The 21,639-nt window shown below is 45.1% G+C and overlaps 1 protein-coding gene across 1 annotated transcript in view; it reads left to right on the forward strand.

The window, feature by feature from the left end:
* The window catches only part of PKDCC (protein kinase domain containing, cytoplasmic), a 41,041-nt gene extending 21,792 nt beyond the window's left edge, over positions 1–19,249 (forward strand). The window contains exons 4-7 of the mRNA XM_053383306.1: positions 2,124–2,203; positions 3,419–3,526; positions 17,208–17,381; positions 18,913–19,249. Of these exons, the coding sequence (XP_053239281.1) occupies positions 2,124–2,203; positions 3,419–3,526; positions 17,208–17,381; positions 18,913–18,998 (448 nt within the window). The 3' untranslated portion in view covers positions 18,999–19,249. The remainder of the gene's footprint in view (positions 1–2,123; positions 2,204–3,418; positions 3,527–17,207; positions 17,382–18,912) is intronic.
* The last annotated feature ends 2,390 nt before the right edge of the window (positions 19,250–21,639 follow it).

The raw sequence follows: 21,639 nt of genomic DNA on the forward strand, positions 1-21,639 counted from the left end.
CCGACACACATGATGTCACACGCGCAGTGACAAGCTCTCCCTCATTTCACATGAAACTCTGTGCCTCTGCTCACACAGAACTCAAAAGAGAAAGAGACCCTGAAAAAAGAGGGGCCTGGAGAGTCCCACAGTGTCTGCTGGGCTGCATGAAATTAGGACAGGGGGTGTAACTTCCTCACGACTTATTTTCTTCTTGATTATCCAGAAGGACCACATTTGGAAGGGATGTCTTTAAAGACGCGCAGCAAACACAGTCTGGCTCTGAAGGCCAAATAAATGCTAAATTTAAAGTGTTACATTACTCACACTTTCTCCAAAAACACGCTCAAGATGTTTGTTTTGAAGAAAAATCAACTGCAGGGTCCTGAACTGCAACATACTCCCAACTCAAAGTAAGGAACAGCAACAGATTCTTGCTGAAAAAATCCCCCCTTAGCCTTTTGCTTCTGAAGGTGAAATTTGCCACAAACAGTACATTTTGCAGGCAATTGGGTACCTGTTCTAGACATGAGCCCTGCAGCTGATTTTTCTTGAAAATATTTTTTTAAAAAGCATTTTGTTTTAAAGTGTGAGCAGTGCAAAGTGTAGTTTGGCCTTGACTCTCTATGGTTCATTTGGTGATCAGGATCATATGTTTACTCCCCATGTGTCTTCATGTTCTCAAGGCATGGTTTGAAGGTATGCGATGTAGCAATCTACTGAAGCTAAGCATGTCTAGGTCTGGTCAGTCCCTTCGGTGGGAGACTGCCTGGGAACCCTATAAAATAAAGCAACTCTTTATAGTGTGGCTCATACAAAACCACTCATCAGAGCTGAAAAGGACTTTTAACTTGAACCCAGCTCTGTATTCTATTTGCAAACCAACAAATCTTATATTAATTATTTCCTATGACTTCATTTAACACACATGCAGCAAGTGTTTTTATTTTCTCTCCCAGGTGTGAGCGACTTTTTTATATAACTGACAGCAGGATCTATGCATGCAGAGAAAATGTTATTTCTTACTTTTTAGGACAGGCGTAGGGACAGGGCAGCATCCACTGAAATGTCCTATTTATGTTACCAATCTGCCCATGACATAATAATTTACGTCTCATGGGTCTGTTTATACTGTCCATCTTGTTAAAAGTCACTCTGAAAAAGAGACTTGATAGACTGCAATGGTAGTATGGGATTGGCAGAAGAAATTCAAATTTCATATCCCTTGATAAATCATGCCATTGTGGTTTAAAAATTTTAGTTTTCCGGTAAGTTTTGCCATTTCTGTATATTCCAAAGGTTTTTGATCCATTCTTCTTTTGGAGTCTAGTTGATTCTGCTTAACATTACCTGCACCCCATCTTGAGACTATTATAAGCTCCAGACTTTCAGCTTACAAATATTGCTCAAATTCTCCCATTCAACCCACAAGTTTGATTAACATCAAGCCTCCAGAAAAATTCTAGACAACTCAAAAAAGTTTAATTGCTACTTAGTGACATTTTGATTGGTCCAAATAAGGTTATTGCCTGACTTCGGAGCCTTTGTGTAGCAAATTATGCAGAGCCACTAATGAAAATAGGCTCATTTAAAAAAGAGAGGGGGGGGGGAAACCTATTATGAGGCATTGTAACTCAAATTCCAACAATGTGAATTAGAATTATAAACCAAATTCTGTCGACTGAATTCTGCGTCTTACATAAATTGTGTCATATGTGCCATACTTTTGCCGGGAAGCACTGAAAAATATTAGTGGTTTGATGTCAATCTGGCTGGTTGCTTTTTGGGATTGGACATGTGAAAGACGTTTTGAATTTACAGTCCTTAAATAAATAAAAAGCCTTGTCCAAGCAGAGGCAGACAGCTTTACAAATAGAGTGTGTGTGTGTGTGTTTACTTCAAATCTCTACATTAATAAAGTATTTACAGGTAGTTAGTTACAAGGTGGCCTTGTCCAAAGCAGCTCTGTCTATGCTTCCCCCAGCAGCTGTGTGAATATAGCCGCAGCTCTATATTTAATTATAGAATATGGTTCTATTTCCTGCATAGCTCAGAGACTTGTAAATTACTGGAATTTTATTATTCATTTATGATGTCCTGCGGTTACTAAACTCGCAAAACTAACAACTTTCCCTTCTTTGTAGGTTTTTCTTTACTTATCTTCTGCCGCACAGTGCCCCTTCATCCCTGAGGCCGTTGCTCGATGCGATTGTCAATGCTACAGGTAAGAAACGTGTCATGATCTCCATTGGATTAAACTGAAAGTTTCCCTTCTCTCCAGCATTCTGCATCCCACTGTGGCCGATCCGACGCTCTTCCTCTGTCAGAACACCAGAACTCATGGGCATTCTATGAAGCTGATCGCTGGAAGATCCAGGACAGAGAAAATGGATCTTTCTCCTACAGGAAGCACAGTGATGGCCACCAACCTGGAAGACTTTAAATGAGGATTAGATGCCTTTGTGGAGGATAAGGCTATCATGAGTGGCTATGAGTCATGATGGCTGTGCTCTCCTTGGTCGGAGGCATTAATGCTTCTGAATACCAGTTGCTGGAAATGGATGGGGAGAGCACTGCGGCGCTCAGATCCTGCTTTGTGGCCATGGACATCTGATTGGCCAGTGGACTGATCCAGCAGGGCTGGTCCTGTGTTCAAGAAGTCCAGATGCAGGATTTGAAGGCAATACAGTGGTACCTCGCGTTACAAACACCTCAGGTTACAAACACTTCGGGTTACAGACTCCGCAAACCCGGAAGTAGTACCTCAGGCTAAGAACTTTACCTCAGGATGAGAACAGAAATCGTGCGGTGGCGGTGGGAGGCCCCAATAGCTAAAGTGGTAGCTCAGGTTAAGAACAGTTTCAGGTTAAGAACGGACTTCCGGAACGAATTAAGTTCGTAACCAGAGGTACCACTGTACAGTGGACGCTCGGGTTGCGAACGTGATCCGTGCAGGATGCACATTCGCATCCCACAGCGTTCACAACCTGCAGCGGCACGTCTGTGCACGCGCGGGTTGCAATTCGGTGCTTCTGTGCATGTGCGACCGCCAAAATCCAGAAGTAACCCGTTCTGGTACTTCCAGGTTTCGGTGGGTGCGTAACCTGCAAAAATGCAACCTGAAGCGGCTGTAACCTGAGGTATGACTGTAGATAGGTCTATCATCCCCCAACAACTGGAATGCAGTGGGGGGAACATTAAGAACATAGGAAGAGTCTGCCAGGGCCCCCCATTTGCTGCTCCTTGGAGAAAGACAGAAGTGTGATTAATACTAGTTTCGTTTGTTCTCCCTTGCTACCCCATCTATTGCTCCTGACCTCTGTCATTTTGCCCTCTATTAGCCTCCACAATGAAGCTACACCTCGCCTGTCTAAAGCTCTCCTAGCTGTTGCTGTACACCAGGTTTCTTTCTGTCTCTAAGCTGTTTCCCTTGTTATAGGAGAACTTCAGTGGGGAATAGATGAAACGGCTGCTCAGCTTAAAAGAGTTTTGCATTTATACAAGAGTGGCGTGTACCTCCAGAATTCTACACGAACACTCCGGTCAGGTAAAGTATCACTCCCTGAGGGGCAGTATATTAGTCTTGACTCATTTGCTGCATGCTGCCTTTCTGGCTAGGGGCCTGGTTGTTTTGTTGCAGTCCCACATGGGTCTTGATGGAGGGTGAGAATTCAAAGCAGTGCCACCTTTTGATCTTCTTCTTCTTTGGCAATCACTCGTAGCTGAGTAAGATTGTCTTCCATGAACACAGTCTTAACAGTGAGTTCGCAAGTGACTGTGGAGACCAATTCTGGATCCACACATCCTTCCACAGTGGGGACACAGGTTTCCGGGCAGGAGTTGATCACGGTGAGGGTTTGCCAAGCATGCCTTCCGCCTTCCTCATTTCTCCCTTTCGTCCTGAGTTCGAGTGTCTTCAACGTCCATGACACCTTTGGTAAAGGCTGTTCTCCAATTGGAGCGCTCGCAGACCATTGTTTCCCAGCTGTCTGTGTTTATACCACATTTTTTTAGATTTGCCTTGAGAGAGTCTTTAAACCTCTTTTGCTGACCACCAGCATTACGCTTTCCATTTTTAAGTTCGGAATAGAGTAGTTGATCTGGAAGACAATAATCAGGCATCCAGACAACATGACCAATCCAACGAAGTTGATGTTGAAGAATCATTGCTTCAACACCGGTGGTCTTTGCTTCTTCCAGTACACCTTCTGGTAGCTCACTGACAGATCAGGGGTGGGGTTGGTAAAGGTGTCATTGGATTTGGGGTCTCAGACTCCTAATGGTGATTGAGCATCAATCTGTCTGTGTCTTTTTATCCTGGCTTGAGGTCTCTTGGCTGTGTGGTGCTATCATATGGGTAGCAGAACTATAGAAGTATTATCAAGTAGCATCCAGGTAGTCAGATGATCTCCCAACCACCCTGTGGGTAGGTTTTGTGTATGGCTAAGGACCAGAGGGATGAACTAAGTCAAAATTTCAGTGAGGGGACTGTTGTGGGAGTAGTTCCAATCCTGGTTGTTGGGTTGAAACCACCCCTTAGGGTAAAAGCTGAAAGTTCAGAGCTCTTGACTCGGTTTCCATTCTGTTCCATAATTACTTAGGGAGGAGATGAGGCTTGCCGGTGTGGACAGCTCCAGGGTCAACATCTTAGTAAGAAACTGACAGGAAAGATTGGTACAGGTGCTCCTTTAACTTTTCATATTTTGCCGTTTTCCATCACGCACTTTGCTGAGTGACAGTGTCAACACAGCCCAATTGCATTTCAGCTGCACAATCCACCCTTGGTTGGGAGAGTGCCAGGATGCTGGGAATTATTCTGGGATGTCTGCTGAATCCAATTTTAACAGCATCATTAGAATAGTACAAGGTTCTGCAGAACACCCTAACAGAAACAGTGCGTTGGCCTGCTAAGATGGAGCAAAGCTACGCTGACATTCAGCTGGAGTAACATCTATTCAGACTTAGTTTTTATTCCTCAGGAACTCATATAACAGCAACTTGTTAGCATCCAACTACCTCTGCTTTGGGGATGCGGGTGGCGCTGTGGGTAAAACCTCAGCGCCTAGGACTTGCCGATCGCATGGTCGGCGGTTCGAATCCCCGTGGCGGGGTGCGCTCCCGTCGTTCGGTCCCAGCACCTGCCAACCTAGCAGTTCGAAAGCACCCCCGGGTGCAAGTAGATAAATAGGGACCGCTTACCAGCGGGAAGGTAAACGGCGTTTCCGTGTGCTGTGCTGGCTCGCCAGATGCAGCTTGTCATGCTGGCCACGTGACCCGGAAGTGTCTGCGGACAGCGCTGGCCCCCGGCCTATAGAGTGAGATGAGCGCACAACCCTAGAGTCTGTCAAGACTGGCCCGTACGGGCAGGGGTACCTTTACCTTTACCTCTGCTTTGGAATTGACTGAGATCCATTTTGTTTAGAAACCATTACGATAGTTCTCCCTAAACTGCCAGAAGAGGCTAGGCTTTAAATCACAATAGTTTTTAATTATCTGCACATTTCATCCCTGGTCCAGAATCCTACCTGGTATCATGCAGGCTATCCCATCTATTTCAGTGGCAGCAGCAAATCTGCCTTTCCTGTTCAACGCTCGAATGCCCTCTGCTGCTGCTGGACTGAAGGTTCTTTATCAATGTATAGGTAAAAATGCTTAGAATAGCCTCGCGATTGAGACTGAACTGTTTCCCAAAGCCTTTTCCCATGCCCAGTTAGTAGGGGAAAGTGTCAGTGGAAAAGCAACTTCATGAAAGTTCTTGTCAATCTGAGCTTTCCCATAAATAAACGTTAACAAGATAAATCTTGGTCATGTTACAGAAGGACTTGGGTCTTAAGCTTTCACTGTGCTTTGGTTGTAAAACTTTTTATAGTGCCGTAAATTATATTCTACTTTGGACTTCGCTTTAGTGACACAGAAACAAAGCATGTGTGTGTGTGTATTGCGGGGGGGGGGGGAGGTACTTTAATAGTCATGTGTGTTTTCCCTAATCGTAAATCACCCCATTATTGAAGTTTGTTATCTGGATGCTGGGCTATTTAAAATGATGCTGAATTCAAGAATACTTCTACAGGTGTTTTTAAATACAGGTTGCAATAAACCCTGAAACAAAACAAAACAGACTGTAAACAGGGAGTACTAATGGATCAAAATATAAACCACCTGCCTTTGAATATATTTGTAGGTGGCACAACAACTAGAAACAAATATTCCAAATTTTAGAAACAAGGGTTCCAGTTCTTTAATTTGCTTATTCCCATATTTACTCTTGACAGTATCAAAAGGAGTACACTGGCAAAAATGGCTTCTGAGTAGCTTTTATGTATATTTATCTAGAAAATGGCTATGCCAATACTGCTTCCATTTGGAAAATTCATCTCCCTGATATTAATGGGCAGTATCTGAAGATGTGCTTCCAAGCATGGGGAAAACTTTTCTCTTTGTGACTGACGTTGCATCCTGGTCATGCTTGCAGGATTCTCATAGCCAACTGGGTGGTGACTGTGAGAACAGGATCAGGGACTATCCAGCAGGCTCATGTTCTTTGGATCTCATAGAGCAGAGGTTTTAAACCTTTTTGAGTCCACGGCTCCCTTGATCAACTGCATTCTCTCTGCAGCACCCCTGTGGGCCTCAGGAACCCAGTTATGTCACCCCTTGCCTGCAGAGCCGGTAGCCCCTCACCCTTTTTCGAACACCCTCCCTCAGGGAGTGTTCCCTCAGCCTCCTCTTCTCTTCTTTCTCCTTGGGAGTCCTCTGGTCAGCTGCTGTTGCCATCCCTGATCTCTGAGCTGGGTCCCCCAAGAAAGGTGCCTTCCTTATAGCCAGGGCTGCTGCAATAAATAGCTGCGCAAGCCTTTGGCAGGCAGAAGCACGGGAGGACATCAGAGGACAAAGGGAAGGGAAAAGAGGCACAGAGGCCAGTGTTTCCCGCAGCACCCCTGACCAGCATTCAAGGCACCCCAGGGTGCCACAGGACACTGGTTGAAAATGACTCTCATAGTGGCATCCTGTAACAGAAAAGGAGGAGAGAGGTTTTTGTTGATTACCTCTTCCATTTGTAACACTCTCACTGCTACAGATGCTGTTTTAAAAGTCTTTTCACTCTTTACTCCAGAGCATCGGTTCTCAACCTGTGGGTCCCCAGATGTTGTTGGACTACAACTCCCATCATCCCTGAGCTCTGGCCTTGCTAGCTAGGGATGATGGGAGTTGTAGTCCAACAACATCTGGGGACCCACAGGTTGAGAACTGCTGCTCCAGAGGAAGCTAGGAGCTGTAAATAGGATGGCCGCGTGTCCTGGTTCACAGAAAGAGGGCAGTCCTCTGTTTTGAGGCAGCCACTGTTTGAAGGGCTGTTTGGTGCAAGTCCACCTTGAAGATGGAAATCGTAAGAAAGGAGAGCTGGGAGGACCTTGAAGTTGCCCATCCACGCCTTGCCAGCAAACTGAGCAGGCCACCTGGTCACAATCCTTTCCATTATGCTGAGATGCATTGTATTTCTAGTTACATGATTTATGAATTTGTATTTAGGCCTATCGGTTAGCATATGTAACTTTTATGCAAATCCTTGCCCTCAATTTTGGCACCGCCTCAGCGGCTCCCCTAGCTATAATGCTGTGCCATTTTGCAAATAAGTTCTAATCACTTCCACTTCCCTCTTTGGACCCTGCCTTTGGTATTTAATTTGCCATTACAACAGATGGGTGGCGGCAGGGAGAGTAAAGCGATTTCTTTGTCAAGGCTCCCCGTTGCTGCAGCTGTGTCCCTGGACCAGGGCATATTGGCAGGTGATAAATAGAAAAGGAGACTGGGCAGCTTTCCAACTGGTAGCTACAGTTGGTAGTAAAACACACATACACGCGCACACACACCCAATTGGGCTGCTGCGGCTGAAATAAATGGCCATTAGGACTGATTAAATTCAGGTGGAGGGTGACTCGAGCAGGCTAAAAGGACGAAACCGCGACCTGTTTTCCCTAATTTATATTAAATTGCCGTCCCAGAGCGTATGCTTGCGACCGAGTCTGGGGAGAGGCTGGCATGCCTGTCTGAGCGCAGAGAGCCAAGGTGGCTTTTGGTTTACCAGTAAGAAGGGAGAGAGACTGTTGCACCGTGATGGGGTGCAGCAGGGCTTGCAAAAGGCACAAAGTCCAGCCCCCAGCAATACCAGTTGAAAGCAGATGATGAGAAAGGTGTCTCTGCCTCCAGGTGTGTGTGTGGGGGGGAAACTGTTTTTTCTACTGGGGGGGGCTCAGTCTCTTGAGACTAATCTGTTGGAGGCCACATGACAGTGGAGGATGTGGCTGGAACCAGTGGTGGAAGAAGAAAAATATAACAACAGCAGCAACAACAACAACAACAATTTTTTATTTGTACCCTGCCCATCTGGCTGGGTCTCCCCAGCCACTCTGGGTGGCTTCCAACAAAGATTAAAAATACATTAAAATGTCAGACATTAAAAACTTCCCTGAACAGGACTGCCTTCAGATGTCTTCTAAATGTCAGGTAGTTCCACAGGGCAGGTGCCACTACCGAGAAGGTCCTCTGCCTGGTTCCCTGTAGCTTTGCTTCTCGCAATGAGGGAACTATCAGAAGGCCCTCGGCACTGGACCTCAGCGTCCGGGCAGAAAGATGGGGGTGGAGACGCACCTTCAGGTATCTCACTGCTGCTATCCCCACCCCCACCAATAAGTTCAAAACTCTTAATTTGTCCTGAGAACTAGCTCACACCCTCCAACATTTCTCCGATGGAAATAGGGAGTCCTATTTAACAACACAATATTTTTTTTATTATTTATACATCTGACTGAGTTGCCCCAGCCACTCTGGGTGGCTTCAAGCCTATTTAAAAACATAATAAAACATTAAACATTGAAAAAAACTTCCCTATACAGGGCTGTCTTCAGATGTCTTCTAAAGGTTGTATAGTTACTTGTCTCCTTGTCTCGGGGGTCCCATAACTCCATACCCTCCAAAATTTCTCTGATGAAAATAGGGACACCCTAAGGAAAAGCGGGACATTCCGGCATCAAATCAAAATCCAGGACAACTTCTGTAAATCCAGGACTGACCCTGGAAAATAGGAACACTTGGAGGGTCTGCTAGCTAGGAAAATGGAAACTGTTGAGAAATTGGAGGGCAGATTTTGGCACTGCGGGAGTACCCTCACTTCATTGACTGTCTTGTGAACTTTACAATAATAGTTTTAAGCAGAAATAAGAGTTTGGGATTAGGATGATGAGTACATTGTAATCTCTATAATGTGACATTACAGTGGTAGCTTTAACCCATGCCATGCCAAACACACACACTCTCTCTCTCTCTGTGTAGCTGAATGTGTGAATTTATTGCCACTGTTATAGTATTAGGCAGGTTATTTATAGGTTTTTAACGCCATTAGTCTGGAAATTGAGCAGAACTTTGACCTTTTTATGATGTGAGTTGCTACAAGGAGCCTTCAAATTCTATGGACACCATTTAAGCAGGTTTCAAGTTTTGGCGAGACAAAACAATCCTGGCTTGAACCAAACCTTTCTAAGTGGGGTGATTGTGGTGGAATTCCTAAATTTAGTTCTGAGTACATTGAATAGAAATAAGGCCTGTGTCACCAAATGGCATCCTATTACCAGGAGTTTTTTTGGGGGGTGAAATAGTAGTAGTAGAAGAAGAAGAAAATATGGTTTAGGTTTATTAAATTTATGTATTGCTTCCCACTAATAAAGTCCTGAAGCAATTTAGAACCAAGTAAAAATATAATGTTGAAATCACTAAACATATTTAAAACAGATTTAACAATGCAATACCAAATCATTGGTCTTGCCCAAAGGCCTATGAAAAGAAAATAATTTTTTACTGGTGCCAGAATGCTGACAAGGGTGAAGCCAGGTGGGTCTCCTTGGAGGAGAGCAAACCAGGGGTCAGCAAACTTTTTCAGCAGGGGACCGTCCACTGTCCCTCAGACCTTGTGGGGGGCTGGACTATATTTTGAAAAAGAAAGAAAGAACGAATTCCTATGCCCCACAAATAACCCAGAGATGCATTTTAATTAAAAGGACACATTCTACTCATGTAAAAACACGCTGATTCCCAGACCGTACGTGGGAAAATAGGGACACTTGGAAGGTCTGTAACTCCTGTAGTAGAGTTTATACACACCCCCCTCCCCAAATGCCCACTCACATTGCTGGATTTAGATGAAACCAGACAGGAAGACCACATATTCCACCGCCCAGAGTCCATGTGCCATGGCACCTGTCGCTATGGCAACAGCCAGGTCGGAGCAGGAAGTGTGGATTGTGAAGAGCGGCCCAATTTAGTCCTTTGGTGGTCCAGTCTGAACCTCCTTATCTCCTTTAATTGCATGTACAAACCCCCCCCCCCCACAAAGGATCCCCGTTCAATTTTTCTGTATACTTTAAATACCCATGCGACTAGAGTATAGTTCTCCAAGGCTTGAGAGGCACACTTCCCATAGGTTTCTAGTGATATTTATGAGTTCGTCATAAAGCTCTTGTTTCAAATGGGCCTAATTCTTAAGAAGCCATTACAGCCAGCATCTCTTTCTCTTTGTCTAATAGTTTGCATCCATCTGTGCTGTGCATCAAGGCTTCTAGCACGTGCTGACGGGTTTATGGATCCCCTGGGCCTTGTCTTCCAGCCTACATAGTGTGTTTTGGGTGTGTGTGTGTGTGTTTCCTCCATTGGCTGGCCTGCTCTCCACTCGCGTCTTCCGTTCCTCTCTGGCAAGGCAAAGCAAAGCAAAACAAAACAGAGGACAAATAATGTTGCGTTCTTTTCCTCCACCGGGTGTTCTGCCAATTGTCAGCCGGTGTGGTCCATTTGACAGAGTACTGGACTTTAACCTGACTTCAGACCTTCGTTCAGCCATGAACTCAGTGGGTGGGCTTGGGCACATCATTTTAGTAGGGAATGATGCAGGCCCACCTTAGAAAGTTGCTGAAGCAACAATGAGCAGGTACCTCACAGATTCCTAAGGCTGCTGGGGTTCTCCACTTCAGTGAGGGACAGGATGTTCTAGAGCAGCGCTACCGAGCTGGATTTCGTTGGATGAGACTGTGATGGATATTTGAAAGTAGCTTTTCAAAAAGCTTTTGAGAAAGTCCCGCGAGTCAGCTTAGCAGTCGTGGAATAAGAGGAGAGGTCTTGTTAGGACCGGGAACTGATTAAGAAACAGGAAGCAGAGAACAGGAAAAAATGGACAGTACAATAAAAAAACAACTGCAAATATATTTAGAATAAAACAGTGCAAGATTCTAAATAGGCACCCATGCTTGAGAGACCCATTCATCCAGTTGAGAAAAAGTGCTGGAACAAAATGTCATCAGTTGTTTTCCAGAAAGTGCAGATAGTTCCTGTCATATCACAACAGGGAAATAGAAAGTGGAGTCCCCTAAGGATTGCTATTGAGACCTGTGCTTTTTAATTTGTTCATTAATAAACTAGAGTATTGTGTACTCACTTGGACGTACCTGCTTTTTGCCTTAAGCAACTAGGGATGTTCCTATTCACAAAGCTAATTTTAAAAATTAGTAATTGCTCTTCAGTTCAAACTGCAAATTTAGGATTTTGAATCGAATAGATACAGTTGGTTCTCGAACAGAATGCGTTCCGGGAGTCCGTTCGACTCTCGGAACCGGTCAAAAACCAACGCAAGACTTCTGATTGGCTGCAGGAGCATCCAGCAGTCTATCAGAAGCCGCTCAGGACATTTGGCTTCCGAAAATCATTCACAAACCAGAACACTCACTTCCGGGTTTTGATCGTTCTGGAGCTGATTTGTTTAGGAGCCGAGGCATTTGAGATCCAAGGTACAACTATATAAGTAAAAATCCAAAAAAACACTGGTGAATACCAGTGATTTATAGGGGAAGGGTCACAGTTCAGTGATGGCGCATGCTTTGTGTACAAAATTTCCCCAGTTCAAACCCTGGCATCTGGTGAGGCTGAAACCTTGGAGTCCTGCCACGACTCCTTGTAGATAATACTGATCTATTTTACATATTTCATTTCATTTATCTGGGCACTTCTTCCATCCTGGAACCCAAGGTGATGCACCTATGGTTCTGAATCAGTCCAGACCTAGCCCTGTTTAGCTTCAGCAAAGTGGTGGCCTCATGGAACTTCAAATCATCCCCTGGAACCAATGGTTTGGTTTGGTGTGAGACAACTTCCTGTGTGACTATAAGGTTGGAGAACCTCTTTCAGTCGTGGAGCCATATTGCATCCTGGCCAGAGGCAAAAGGTGTCAGAACAATGGATGGGGCTTTTTTTACATTTGTGCAATGAACTAAATCCCAGCCATCCTCCATCGAGGCAAGCAATGGGCATTATCAGAGTTGAAAGACAGAGTTCATAAGTTTACGGCCCTATTCAGCCAGGTCAAAGCAGCCAAAAAGCGTGCAGAGCAGGACTGGTGTGGGGTGCAGCCTGCAGAGAAAGGTCATGGCCTATGAGAGTCCTGAGGGCCAGATAGAAAGATCTTGAGGGCCACATTTGGGCTTCCTCACTCCTGCTGCAGATAGTTTTTGGACATTGAGAGCATTTGCCTCTTCCAGTTTACGGGCGATGTTCTCTGTGTTCACAAGGTCAGCTGATACTCATTTCACTGTGTGGGGCACTGTCTCCTTCCTGGAGGAGGAGACCACATTCCGTTCCCCCACTGGCCTTGCTTTTAAACTAGCAGGCAGACGGAAGAAAAATAACAACTGTTGAAAATCAGTGTCTATTCCAAGTTCCGTGCCAGTCTTGAGAATCTGCCAAAAACTGCTCCAAACAGAGGCCCTGTGTCCTCATAGAGGGCCCCCTTCCAGTTGTCCTCCTGTGGTGCTTCTCAAACCTTTCTCTTTCTCAGATGGCAGCTTTCTACCTTTCCCCTCCTGTTCAACAACTTCCTCATCTCAGTAGGGATGGATGAATCTGTCAGATTCAGTCCTCACCCCCCCCCCATTTCTCATTTTTCCAGTTGTAATTTTCCACATGCATTGCTGCTATTAAAAAAAAGAAGTCTACAAAAAAACATCATAGCATTTTCGTGCACATTAATCCTAATATACACATTTCTGGACTCATTTTTCGTTTGGGGAGCTGCAATGCAAAATTCAGGAGAAGCGTGAATTTCAACGGGTAGTTGCATTTTTCAGTCCACGTATAGTTTTCGGGAAGTGGGAATGAGTTGGGTGGTTCTCATTAGAACGAGACCAGAAATTATTTTTCGACTCATTTCGGGACCCAACTAGTCCCCCTCCTCTCTTCACATTTGTGTGCAGCCTGCGTTGCCATTTACTAAATATGTTATGACATAGTATTTATATTAGTCCAGAGCCCGGAGACCTTTGGAGACCTCTGTGGCTTCCGGGCTCTAGGAATTTGACAGATGGGTCTGTGCCGCATACCTCTGCAAGCTGCCAGGAGTGGAAAGATTTACTTTATTTGCCTGAACCTTTTCGCAGGAACAGAACACGTTAGGTAATATTACAAGAGCTTTATTTAGACCACGGAACTCACAGGGGCTGGTGGGGGGGGGGGAGAAGAGTGACCGTTAGTCTATCTCTGGTAATGACATTTCCGAGCAGGCAGAGCAGTAGGGCAAAAGCCAGAATTAATGGCAGCAAAAAGAACAAGCTATGCAGACGTTGCTTATTTGATAATAACGAATTGATCAGATACTGTATAGAATCAGAGAATGGTAGGGTCAGAACGTCTCCCTAGGGGTAAAGGTAAAGGGACCCCTGACCATTAGGTCCAGTTGTGGCCAACTCTGGGGTTGCGGCACTCATCTTGCTTTATTGGCCGAGGGAGCCAGCGTACAGCTTCGGGGTCATGTGGCCAGCATGACTAAGGCGCTTCTGGCAAACCAGAGCGGTGCACGGAAACGCTGTTTGCCTTCCCACTGGAGTGGTACCTATTTATCTACTTGCACTTTGTGCTTTTGAACTGCTAGGTTGGCAGGAGCAGGGATTGAGCAACGGGAGCTCACCCCGTCGCGGGGATTCAAACTGCTGACCTGATCGGCAAGCTCTAGGCTCAGTGGTTTAGACCACAGCGCCACCTGCGTCCCAGCCCCCGAGGGGTAATCTCGTCCAACCCACAGCAATGCCATACCATTCAACTGCCCCATTTTAAGCAGGAATTACAGAAGCCAATCCTGGCTTCTGACCCGTTTTTGGTCCAGTACTGTGGTGTGACCAGCCTGACTCGCACCAGAATACCGGACCAGAAGATGCAGCAGGCTGAACTAGATGATCCTTGTGCATAGCTGTCATCTTTTCCCTTTTCTTGAGAGGAATCCTATTTGGAATAAGGGAATTTCCCTTAAAAAAAGGGAAACATTGACAGCTATGTCCTTGTGGCCCCTTCTGACCTTACAGTGCTATGATTCTATGAAGGCATCTCCTTGGGGTTCAACAGGAGTTGCTTTAGCATGACAGATTTCTCCTTTTGGCTTTGAGCTGCAACCTGGAGCTTCAGTGGGTGAGGAGTGAGGTGGGGCTGCATGTCAGATGAGCTGGAAAACAGCACTCAGCTTACACTCTTCAGGCTTTGAGCCAGAGCTGGTTAAAAAGGACCAGAAGGCTGGGGGAATCTCACCTGCTCCTTGGGGGAAGGAACAGTGAGATGTCAGTGCACTAGTTTAACCCCAGACTCAGGTTACCAATCGTTCTCATTCTGAATTGCAGATTCAGTGCTCTTGCCATTCAGGCTAAGTCCCCGTAAGGGTCTCTTGTCGTCTTTCCGGCATACATAGAAGGGACCTGAGGGTCATTTAGTCCAACCCCCTGCAATGCAACTAATACAGAGAATTAGTTGGGTTTTGTGGGTCTTGGGAGTTGATCCCAAGGTTTGGGATTTTATCCTTCTGGTCAGCACCCAGGAAAGGTGTCAGATATCAGGATGTAGGTCCAGAATTAAGAAGGCAGGTTATTTTGAGAACCTCTGTGGTGAAGCTCTGTGGTACCCATTTTTGTCTGGATTTTGCTTTTAAAAGTGTTTGCTGGCAGCATGAGACTCTTGGCTTTCTCCACCATTTTTTTGGGGGGGGGGGGCTTCAAAAGCAAATTCCCATCCTTTAGAATTCAGATAATAAGTTTAGTGGGCAGTACCTGGTGTCTGTGTATGCTGCTTGAGTAAGATTTCTATGGATTGGGGGTGGATGGCATAGAGTTTTAGCGGCCTGCATAGCTTCATGTCTCTCCCACAAGTGGCATGCAAAGTTTGTGACTGTCCTTAATATGGACAGCCTGCAGCACAATCCTGCGTAGGTCTACTCAGAAGCAAGTCCCACTGATTTTCATTGAGGCTTATGCTCAGGTACGTGGGTATAGGGTTGAACCTAATACAGGCCGTAAGATCCGTCTGTGCAGAATTTTAATTCTGTTTCAATACCCAAGCTCTGTCGAGAATGCAGGAGTCTACTTCCTGAATGTGGTTTTGCATTTTGCTTCCTCGTTGTCAGAGGAGGAGAAGCCAAGGGCTGTGTGAAACCAACGTGTGTTTACTAAATATTTCACATGCTTTCCAAGGAGATGGTGTGTGGAATGCATGCTTAATGGCGTGGGGAGCAATTTTTATATAAACCAATCTGTTGTCTGTTAGATTGTGCGCAGTCCCCAGGATGTGAGGCCTCCTCTCAGGTAAGCCCGTGTATAATCGCAGCCAAAAGTTAACTCTGTGACTGTTGAGCTGGAAGCATCCTTAACAAAGCCCGTTCCAAAATATCAACAGGCTGAAATTTCATAGCTGCAGGCAAAAAAACAAAACAACCCCCTCTTCTTGAACTGAAATGACTCCAACAAAACACGAGGCCGTGAAACTAGAAATTCAGCTTACAGTTTGTTTAATGGGTACAATTAGAAGCGCGTGGTTTTGTTTTTTAAAAAAACGGAAGGGTGATTTACGAGTCCATCGGCTAAGTAGAAATGTTTATAAATGATTAGTTTGATTTGCCTGGTGCATTCATAAACCGAAGACTGCAGGCAGCTGGGAAACGGCCTAGAGCCTTGAACAGGGAACAAGACAGAGAAAGGCGCTCAGAGAAGGAAGGGAGACTGAACGGCAGCCAATTGGGGCAGCTAATCCACAGGCAGTGCCGCAGTGCTGGGCAAGCCCCGAACAACCCCATGTCATTCCTCTCCCCCCCCAACCCACCCCATGCCTTTATCTCGGGGGGCCCATCAAGCAAACTGCCCTTTTGTATTCCTCCTAGGAAGAAATAAAAAAGTTTGCTTAATTAAAAACCTGTCTTTTCTTCACAAAAGCAGAGAAAAACAGCCACGCTCTCCTGACTCAGAAGGAGGGCCGAGACGCCTGATCAGGTCTTGCCCTGACAATTCAGCCCCCTGTTCAGAGCAAATCATAGAATCATAGAATCATAGAATCATAGAATCATAGAATCATAGAGTTGGAAGAGACCACAAGGGCCATCGAGTCCAACCCCCTGCCAAGCAGGAAACACCATCAGAGCACTCCTGACATATGGTTGTCAAGCCTCTGCTTAAAGACCTCCAAAGAAGGAGACTCCACCACACTCCTTGGCAGCAAATTCCACTGTCGAACAGCTCTTACTGTCAGGAAGTTCTTCCTAATGTTTAGGTGGAATCTTCTTTCTTGTAGTTTGGATCCATTGCTCCGTGTCCGCTTCTCTGGAGCAGCAGAAAACAACCTTTCTCCCTCCTCTATGTGACATCCTTTTATATATTTGAACATGGCTATCATATCACCCCTTAACCTCCTCTTCTCCAGGCTAAACATGCCCAGCTCCCTTAGCCGTTCCTCATAAGGCATCGTTTCCAGGCCTTTGACCATTTTGGTTGCCCTCCTCTGGACACGTTCCAGTTTGTCAATGTCCCCAAATGATGGCTGAGTCGCCTGTTCATTCAAGTGGATGTTGTTTGCTCAGTAGAACATTCTCTCTATAAGGAGCTCGACGAAATGAAAGGCTTGCAGTACGCAGGAAGGAGACGAGGGACAGAATTTTAGGGGCAGATGGAGTTTCTTGGCAAACTTTTTTCTTTTTTCTTCTCCACCCGAAACAAGCATAGCAAAATATTCCCTTTGGCAGATATTTTGTGTGTGATTAACACACACACACCAGCAATATATTTCAGAAACCAAGAAGAGGGCCAGTAACATTTTCTAAGACTGTGTTGGAGAGGACCCACTTTCCTTAAATAAAGCACATATAGAATATTTGCATTTCTTTCCCCCTACAGATTACAGAAAGGTGCCTGAAGCCACTATCGTCAATGAGAATTACAGGTGCTGGCCCTCCTACCATCACAAGGAATGTCTCCTATCCGTGTTTGACGTTAGTGAGGCCATGGAGGTTTGCGAGAGTCATTCCCAGTGCAAAGCTTTTGTGCTCACCAATCAGACAACGTGGACAGGTAACAAATGCCGGTGGACTGGAGTTGCGATCATTCCCTCCTAGCAAGATGGCCACTAAGGAATGGGATTGGCTTGAAATGGGCATCAGGGCCCTGCTCTCCTTTCAGAGCTCAAACATGCAAAATAAGAGGAAAGCGATTGGTCTGTTTGCTGCTGATGTCACAGCAGCCTCTAATACTGCTGCATGGAGAGTGCCTTTCCCTCATTTATTTTCTCTAGAAAAATGGCAAAAACAAGGGGTGTATGGGTCTTGTCCACCTAGAGCAGGGATCGGCAACATGCAGTCCATGGGCTGGATCTGGCCCATGAAGACCATTTTACTGGCCCCCAAGCCCCCGAACCGAGCTGCCCGCTCAGCGAGTCCCCCCTGTGCTGCGCTAAACCAGCGCAGTGCAGCACAGGGACCCCTGACCTAGAGGGTGCCAGTTTCAATGAGTAACTTTTTATTTTCCCTGAACTCTTCAGCATTCCAAAAGTTTATGGAATGTTTCTAACTGTCTTCATGAGGGCCCATTTGCACGGCCACCTATGTTCCTGGCTTTCGATCACATTTCGGTTCCCAGGAGTTCCATATAGCTGTTGAGCATAACAAAATCTCTCTTGGCAGTGTCCAGAGCACAACATTATGTTGCTGATGGAAGCACTTGAGAGGCGGGTAGAAATTGTATTAAGTTTAGGCAGAAGGTAGAAAACAGCCGAGCAGCTGCAGAAGCAATCCTGCAAAATGCATTCCAGCACCTTGCCTTTATCGGTCGTCATGAGTGCCATAGAGATTAGTGTGTGTGCTGGATGACCGCTTCCAGCTGGATGAAATGTGAGCAGGATCTTCCTTTGACAAGCAGAGCATTCTGCCCTCCCATCTAGACATTGGCAGATGCGAACAAATGCTACTTTACTCAAAGGGAAGCCTCAAATGAACTCTGGGATCTTTGTGGGGATATACGTTAGAGGTCATGCATATTTCTGGTAGTCTTACTTATTTAATATTAACATTAAAGAAGCCTCTTTCCTGCCTAGGAGAGGAACTTTCAAGGAGTTAAACCCAATTAAAACATGCAGGCTTGCACTGTTGAGGTTTATAGGGTGCTCCTATGCATTGCTACTTGGAAGTAACTATCATTGAACTTGATGGTGCTTATCACTAAGTAAGAGGGTTTCAAGATTGCACCCTAAATTATGCACAGTGTTGGATACCTGCATAGCGTGATATTTATTCCCATTTGAACATGAAACCTGAAATTTCAGCATTTGGTATTTAGTATTATTTGGAATGCTGTTCTGAAATCTCTCATCTAGTTCTTTGTAAGTTTTCACCCTCTGCAAAATGTGCTTCCATTTTTCTGCCTCATTCTCAGGGCACTTCAGAATTCCAGTGGGTGCAGAGTTTTGAGCTAATCTTACTGTTGCAAAGTGGCCATGGGCGACGAACATGTTCTCTGCAGCCTCCTTGACTCCCATCACTTCCTAATCTGAAAAAGCTCCAGTGTTGTTGTTTTTTAAAATCACTGTTCTTCTTTGTTTTCTGCCTAGGTCGTCAGCTGGTCTACTTCAAGATGGGATCCACTTCCATTGCATCTGATCATGACAAGACGACCTACGTGAAAGTGGTCAACTGAAAGCTAGCCTGACCTACAAGTCCAATTCTGTGCAAATTTACTCAGAAGTATCTCCTATGAAGTTCAGCAAGGTTTACTCTCCAGTCGGCATGCATAGGATTGCAGCCCTAGTTGCAAGCTAGTGAAATATGACTGCGGTCAGCACGCCAATGTAGAGACTGCTGTTGTACGCAAAGAAACTGAGGATGGGGAGGGAATTGCACTATCACTCCTTCTAATCTGCAGAGCATGAAATCAAACCTTAAAAAGAAGAGACCAACATGACCAGGACGAATGTGCAATAGGATGACATTTTTAAGATGTGACTTGGAAGAAGCAGAATGAAATCCAAAATGTGATACACTGTGTGGTTATCTATAGGTTGCTAAAAAGGAGCAGCCACCTTTGGTGTGCTTTTCTCACTATGTATAGGGTTTGCGTAGGCTTTGGTTGGAAATTCTTGTTCATTTTCACAGGGAGTTTGGAACCTCCAGTTCAGATATTTATACAGGCAAGTACAATCACTGCAGCGTTGTTAAAAGCCTCATTGAGTTCCAAAGCTTATGATGAAACCTCCTGGGAGACAATCAGGACTTCTGTTCATTGAACCAAATAGGCAAGACCAAAAATTATGGTTGTCCTTGTGCGATGGAACGCTATAGCATCTGTTAAAGTTGTCACCCCCCCCCAAAAGCTTGCATTAGGTCAGCTTAAACGGATATAAATCTGCATTATTTGCCTAAGAGGGGGAAAATGCAATAGTTCAAAAAGAGGACAACTTTTTAAAAAGGTGATACATGTGCATGTTGCAGCAGGCATTGTTTTAGGGAAAACAATCCTCCACTCTTATGTAGGAGAGAACGGAAATCTAATTGGTTAGTTGACTAAATGTTGCAGTCAGATTATCTACAGAGTCAAAAACATAGCTATTTTCTAGTTTAAAATAAACTAACAAGATGCCCATCATTGTGATGGAGGGAGGAAAAAAGAGCCGCTTGCTACAGGGACCCAATGCGTGTGCCTGTAATTAATCAAACAGACACACTGCATCTGTCTCTATCAGTGCACCAAATGGTGCCCCAGTCCTAACTGTGGCTATTTACTTTTCCCATACAAGTGAATGGGAGCCAAGCTCTTGGATAAAGTAGAAGGGTGTAAGACAGCATTGAGGTTAGGAGCCGACCCTACCCCTTATTGCTGTATAAAAGGAGGGAGATATTGCCCCTGCCTCAATCAGTTTTTGACAAATGCATCCTGCTTGCATTATCCCATATCACTTAATGGGAGCCACTGACAATCAAACCTGTCCTTATCTTCACAACACTCTTGGCTTGATCCCAATAGAACAGGATAGTGGAGTACAAAGAGGCAAAACCCAGGAACTGGTTTTTGGGTAAGCTGATCAGCAGCTGTCTTAATTCGAAAGCCTGTCCCAGTTTTGTTTGCTTATCTCAAAACCAATGAGTAGTATCATCTAGGTTTGTGTGATATTTCATTACATTGGGCTAACGCAGATCGTTTGTGTTGGGTGAATTTAAAAGGCTTGGATACTCAGGCTGAAATAATGGGCTTTCTTGGGGACTCGATCAGGGCCAGCTCTACTGTTTGGCCCAGTGAGACACATGCCTCAGGTGGCACAGAATCTGAAGGCCCTGGCTATTCCTCCTGAGCTTCCCCAGCCATTCCGATTTGCCGCCACACGGCCTGTTCCTCATCAGACCTGCTACCTCAGGTGCAGCGAAGGCACTACTGCATCACCCAGTTGAAGTAAGATTCAGCTGCCGGCCATGATTGCTTCTGTATGTAGAATGCCACCTTGTACTCTGTGATAGGCAGCAAAATTCCCCAGGCCAGCTCTGACTCTGGAAGATGTTCTGGATTGCTGGTATCTCCAATGGATATGATAGGATCGCTCTATGATAGGGATGGGAAACCTGTACTCTTCCAGATGCGAGAGTTCAGCTTCCAAGGTAGTCTGTGGATGGGAATTGGAGTCCAATCATAGCTGGAGGACCACAGGCTCCCTATCCTTGCCCTCTAGGAAGCCATGTAGATAACTCATGCTGACCAAAGTTCTGCAAATGTACGTGTTCAGAAGAACACCTGAAGGAAAACGTTGCGTCTGATTCCCATACGCTGCATTGGGACTGCCACAGAGAAGTGTATCCCTGACACAGCAGAGCCGCTATTCAAAAAGCACAATTTTTCAGTAGTTGCAACAAAAGATGCATTTCTGCTACTGGATCTTTTGCATTCTGAAGGTGCTGCTTTCCTGTTTTTAAGAACAAATAACCTTTGACAGCAAATGAACCCCAGCCTTAATAAATGCAATAGAAATAGCAAAATCTTTTTTTTAATAGGCAGAGTGTGTCTAAAAATATGCTTTCAGTGAAAGCAAGCGAGAAAATGTTTAAAAGTGACAAATGTCATACTGTTTTCTAGTTTGTACATTCAGAATCTTTTGTACTTTGGTTCTTAAATTGTTTATTTTTGTAATAAAAAGAAATGAAATGGATGGACTTGTTTTTTTCGCCACTGCTGTGATTTAATCTCAATCCCCCCCCCCCGCTCTCTTTTGTTTTTGGATCTTTGATCCTTATAACTGATCTGTTCCAGAACTGTAGATTTGGTCTGAAGGTACCTTAGGCTGCCTCATGCTGAA

This window comes from Podarcis raffonei, chromosome 3, assembly GCF_027172205.1.
Source record: "Podarcis raffonei isolate rPodRaf1 chromosome 3, rPodRaf1.pri, whole genome shotgun sequence".
NCBI classification, from domain to species: Eukaryota; Metazoa; Chordata; class Lepidosauria; order Squamata; family Lacertidae; genus Podarcis; species Podarcis raffonei.